Raw genomic sequence first — 6,027 nt, 5'->3', positions numbered from 1 at the left:
AGGAGTCAACCCAAAAGAGAAAGTTGTCCCCCCTTTTTCTGGGGGGGGGGGGGGGATTCTTTGTCCTTACAATTAAAGTCAATGGGACCCAATGACTTTTCCCACTGTGTTCCACAGTAAGTCATACAGGTTTTGAATGAGGGTGAGTAAATTATGACAATTTCAATTTTTACAGTGAAATATGCCTTTGAAACAATGTGAGACGCTCAAAAACAGCACAGGACAATATAATGGACAAATCTAAAACGAGTCACTATTCAGTTAGTCTGTCATTGAATGACTAGTTGATGACTAGCCCTAGTGTAATCCTAACATGAACCTGCGTGAAAGCCACCAGTGAGAGCATACAGTACCTGAGATGAGTCAGGGTGAGAGGAATGGCCTGGGTCGTTTGAATGGGACTCAGAGGCCCTTAAAGAGGAAGTTATACTAGAATGGAAAGAAGGGGCACGCACACTTGACCGAGATAGAGAACTCTGGGCATCAAATGAAGAATGGGAAGTTTGAGAGGATGAAGAGAATGAGAAGGGAGACTGCCCATTGGAGAAATTAGTGATGATTGACCAGATTTCATCATCAAGTTTGCGTACTTCATCAGCAGGATGCTAGTGAGAATAAGACAACGGATGGAACAGGAAATATAGTCAGACAGGCAGCAAATACTAGAGTTAGTATGTTCAAATTCATTCAGTTTGTTTCATTTTTTTTCATTTTGATGATTTAAAAAAAAGTAGAGTTTTAATGGATGCATTTAGAAATCAGATTAAAATATTTTTTTCCCTTAAAAGAAAACATTTACAAAAATGTCTGGAGCTACAGATATGTTCAAGTACATTCACTATTGCTCACTCTTTCCTCAAACAGTGAATGGGTTAGCAGTTGGACACAGTACACGTGTGAAATGCCTCTGGTTTGTTGTTTGAGAAAATCTCTTGGGCTGATGCTACAGTATAGTCATTATTATAGTAATCAATGAATACTACTGCTGAAATGTTTGAGATCAGGAAGATTTTTTTATGTTTTTGAAAAAGATTTTATGCTCCCCAAGGTTGCATTTATTTGCTAATAATGTAATACTGAGAAATATTGACAGTTTAAAATAACCATTTTCTATTTGAATATATTTTCAAATTTAATTCATTACTGTGATGACAGCTGAATTCTACTCCAGGCTTTAGTGTCACATGATCCTTCAGAAATCATTCTAATGTACTGATTTGGTGCTCAAGAAACATTTCTTATTATTATCAATGCTGAAAACAGTTATGATGCTTCTTTTGTGGAAACCATAATACATATTTTTTTAAACAAATATTTTGAAACATTATAAACGCCTTCAGTGTCACTATTGATCAATTTAATGCATCTTTGCTAAATAAAATATTATTTTTGAAATTAAAGTATTTCTTTCAAGAAAAAAAAAATCGTACTGACAACAATTTTTTTAACGGTAGACACATGGTCACTGAGTCTAAACAAATGAATGGATCAAACAGAGATGATCACTCATAGAGTGTGAACAATCATTCCTATAGATCGGACCGGAAAAACAAACCAGATTTTTGTGCAGTATAAGCAAAGCCAAAGAGAGAGAATGAAGAGACAGATGTACCAAAACTAAGGAAAGAACGGGACATGCAGCCAAACAGATGATTAAATGCATGCAGGGAAGTGCTCAGTGTAAGAATCAGGATACCACGTATGCTCTCACCTAAAGTGTTCATTCGGTTTAAGTGTTGTCACTCATAAACAGCTAAATATCTTCCAACCTCAACTTGTTTCATGCAGTTTTTTCTCTCAAATTTTGTTTTATCGCTTTTAATTCAAACATCTACAGGTGAAGTTAATGCATGAAGATATTTGTGACCTTCACTGATTCTACTGGAAGTTCAGCATATGTCCGTTTTCCAGCATTTAATTTTCAGTGCAAACTCTCCAGCGGTCAGTTTATTAAAAGCATGGAAGAATTAGAGGGAGTTCCAACTTTCAGATTAAATTTAGTACATTCTGTTGCTAAAGAAATATCCATCAGTTATGTGAAACAGGAGGGTGTCACACTGTTGAAGTGCCTCTAGGATTCAGGTCAGTGGTAAGAACTAACCGTAAAAGTGAACTAATACCTCAGTGGCTCTTTTGGACCTTAAGAGGTCTTTACCCATATCGTTCATTAGCTGCCATGCAGCGACGTCCCTTCTCAGTTGGTCATTTATCCATAGGGAGTCTCTCTAGTTTTGTGAATAAAACAATTTCTGTAATCTTATTACAAAATCTAAATGATAAACTAATGAACTACAAAGAACTAGTTACTTTTCTTTATGTACCATTTCTGTATGACTTGTATTTCTAGACAGCTTAAAGACTACATAAAAGAATACAAGCAAAAAGCCACTGACCACTTTCATTTGAGTCATTTCATTTTTCTTTAAGACTTTGATAATGCCATTTTTCAGACACCACATTTACGAGTGTATGATGTTAAACCCTCAATTCTAAATTATAAAATCACAAAAAAAGTGTGGCCCCATGGTGTTACTAGGTGTCAACAGGGCCTTAGTATGATTAAAAATGCAGTCAGAATGTGTCTATGATGAAATCCCATGCACTTCAAATCACGATCAAGGCAAAATAAAACCATAACATGAGTAAATATGCATTCTGAAAAGATCAATGCTCAGATGACCCATTCATGCATTATTCTAATTCTAGAAATATGACAGGCCAACATCAGACACACTTTCAACAAACACGATCACTCTTTGAACCTGCAAGGATTACCTTGTGTGCTCGTCTAGTTCGAGCAGAGTAAGACTTCTAAAAAAGGCATATAGATTCAGAAACACTTAAATCAGTGCATCGCATTCAAAACAATGAAAAAATCTAAATATAAAAGACACATCTGTCAAATTAAGCCTAAGCAAACACAATTTGTTGACACTGGTACCTACAGTACTATAGCCTTTGTGTAGACTCCAACCACTATGAAAACATTTCTAAGCAGTAGAAGAGCTGCCCTGACTAAGTACATTTTGAAAGAAAAGGTCTTGGCAGCATGCATTTGCAGAAAGAAATCCATTTGAAGAGAACTCAAAGCGGGAGACACAAAGACTTGTAAGAATGATAAAATACATAACGCTGCCAGACTCTACCTTGTCTCCCTGATAGGCACTGGGTAACTGCCAATAGTGTGGCTCCTGTCCAAGATAGTTAAAGTTAGTGTAGGAGAGTTGTGTTCCATCTGTGGACAGCTCTACGGAGAAGCCGCTGTCAATGCGGTTGGTGCGCTGGCGGTTTACAAGAGCAAAACCTTGGTAGTTGCCAGGGGCAAAAATGGTGGAAATCTGGAGAAAAAAGGAAGGAAATGAACATATGCCTACACCGACTGATGAAAAGCACTGGTGTAACTCATCAGGCCTTACCACATCTCTATAGTGTCTGGAGCTGGAGCACTGCTGGGTGACGCCCATGCAGAAGCAGGACAGACAGCCATCTTTGTTAGCAGGACTGAGGTAGAAGGTCCCTTGCTTGCAAGTGGAACATGTTGAACCCTCAACTTTCATCTGAGTAAAAACAATTATGTTTTAAAACTTGAGTTTTCATAGATGTGATGCAAATAATACACACACAAACAAAAAAAAACAACATTTATTTTCTTACCTTGCAGCGACAGATTCCAGTTGCGCTACATCCTTCGCTACCACTTTGGTCACAGCGGTAACAATCTATAAACATATTTTGTCTTAAATACACTTTTAATTTTGTAAAATATTAGTAACGTATTTGAATGTAGGATACATTTTCATTTAATTGTATAATTATTTAAATCTTTTTGTACTTATAATTTTAGGAAAAATTGTTACAGAACATTATTTTTGCCAGTATTACCACCATTACTGCTGACTTCAGTGCATCTTTGTCCAAGTTGGGGATTGCCAGTATATCCTGGGGCACATCTGAGGAAAAATAGACAACACCTTGGAAAAACAGATTCAAAATGTCATGCAGTAAAAATTAAAGCACATTAGGAATAAACAGAGACGTGACAGGACCTGCCATGAACATTAAGAGCGATTTATGACTGCTATGAACTGAGTGACACCTCTTTGAGAATATGATTAATGCATAGAGCTTCTTCAAATACTTGCTGAACATTTTCAGACAAGCTAATATTGCTAACATAAAGGAACTTTGATTTGTGTGCAGATAATTGGTTCACGAAGGGGAAAAAAAGGTTAAAAGGTTAGGGAAAAGTAAATCCCAACAAGAGATATCCTATAGAAAAAACATGACATGTGTATGTGTAAAATGCTAAAGCTAATGATAGGAGTTAAAATGAACATTTCATGTTTGGTTAATGAAGCGTTACTGTAGCTTGGGGCTGTGGAGGTAACATAAGACAAAAAGATGTTTGAAAACAATGGCTTACTCTATAACAAATAATACCCAATATCAAGAAAATAATTTGGGAAATAACCAGCGTAGATGCTTAACACATGACATGAAATGTTTGTACATTTACAAGCAGTTATTGATTGTCAGATTCACATTTGGAATACCACAAGAAAAGTAAAAGAGCAAACCCCTCACATTAGCATCTTTTAATGGCCACCACAAGATAAATATTAGATCACATATAACAAAGGATCCATAGCATAATGCCATGCTTCCAAGTTCAGGAGATTATAAATTGCAGCCAGTAACGCTCTCAACATCCCACAGATGCCGAGTCCTTCTCTCTTTGAAAAACTACTTTGCTGAACTAACGGGCTGAGATAAAGCCAGAGACAACCAGAAGGACCCAATCCAAGTGTCTAAGCAAGTAAAACCCCCTTATCCCCAAGCTTGTGGAAGCTGAGGAACTTGACAAAAAGTCTTACCTGATAACTCAAGGTTCCAAGGTAGTCCAGACAAATACATTATACACTAATACACTAAAATAGAATTCAATACAAGACACCACTACTTCAACAAACCCTTTTAAAGGTATACTGCTGAAAATACAAAATACAACTTTTGCCATATTTGGGCAAATTGAGGTTCTATGTTGATGGAGTTCACAAACTTTACAAGACAATGAGTTGAGTAGGCAGTGTGGATAAATAAAGATGAATAGAATTGTATAAAAATACTCAACATAATGTCTGACTACTAAGTAGACAAAATAGTATAAACAGTACAATCAAGGCATCACATAATATTAATAAAACATTTCCATAATTCTGCTAATAAAAACATTAGGGTCAGATCATTAAAGGGGTCATATGATGCTGCTAAAAATAACATTATTTTGTGTATTTGGTGTAATGAAATGTGTTTATGCGATTTAAGGTTAAAAAAACACATTATTTTCCACATACTGTACATTATCGTTTCTACTCTATGCCCCGCCTTTCTGAAATGCATAGATTTTTACAAAGTTCGTCGTTCTAAAAAAGCGAGGTGTGCTGTGATTGGTCAGCTATCCAGTTCGTTGTGATTGGCCGAATACCTTAAGCGTGTGATGGAAATGTTACGCCCCTCACCATACTGTGATGATGCCCTGTCAGGCCAGAGCGATGATTCAAAAACATGGAAACCCGTTATAAATGAGGCATTCGTTGCATCCAGTGGGGACATAATTATGGATTATAATGACTTATACTCAGGAAACTGTCCTCCATAAAATGTGCTGCACACATCTGAATATTTGGGTTGAAGTGTTCTGGAACAGTGTTGTAAATACAACTTAACCACTGATTTCTAGTCGTGTCCATTTTTGGAAGGCCAAACAAAGTAGTTTCGCTTTCACAACGTAACACAGCGTCACACACGGCGGCCTAGAGTGAGCAGAAGACGGGGGCTAGCGTGAGGAACGGCATCCCACATAGTGATGTAGATACAGGTACATCTCAAAAAATTAGAATATCATGAAAAAGGTCAATATTTTTTGTCACTCATTTTAGAAAGTGAAACCCATATATTATATAGACTCATTACATATAGAGTTAAATATTTCAAGCCTTTATTTCTTGAAATTTTGATGATTATGAC

The 6,027-nt window shown here is 36.5% G+C and overlaps 1 protein-coding gene across 1 annotated transcript in view; it reads right to left on the bottom strand.

The window, feature by feature from the left end:
* The window catches only part of LOC107568451 (basement membrane-specific heparan sulfate proteoglycan core protein-like), a 99,983-nt gene that overhangs the window by 33,141 nt on the left and 60,815 nt on the right, over positions 1-6,027 (bottom strand). Inside the window, exons 31-36 of the mRNA XM_016254420.1 lie at positions 3,883-3,950; positions 3,655-3,719; positions 3,417-3,557; positions 3,147-3,338; positions 2,776-2,811; positions 354-605 (exon numbers count right to left, since the gene is read on the bottom strand). Of these exons, the coding sequence (XP_016109906.1) occupies positions 354-605; positions 2,776-2,811; positions 3,147-3,338; positions 3,417-3,557; positions 3,655-3,719; positions 3,883-3,950 (754 nt within the window). The remainder of the gene's footprint in view (positions 1-353; positions 606-2,775; positions 2,812-3,146; positions 3,339-3,416; positions 3,558-3,654; positions 3,720-3,882; positions 3,951-6,027) is intronic.

Source organism: Sinocyclocheilus grahami, unplaced genomic scaffold (assembly GCF_001515645.1).
Source record: "Sinocyclocheilus grahami isolate Dianchi unplaced genomic scaffold, SAMN03320097.WGS_v1.1 scaffold1246.1, whole genome shotgun sequence".
Lineage (NCBI taxonomy): Eukaryota > Metazoa > Chordata > Actinopteri > Cypriniformes > Cyprinidae > Sinocyclocheilus > Sinocyclocheilus grahami.
Note: the sequence above shows the minus strand (reverse complement) of the source record. Positions and strands in the feature narration are given on the sequence as shown.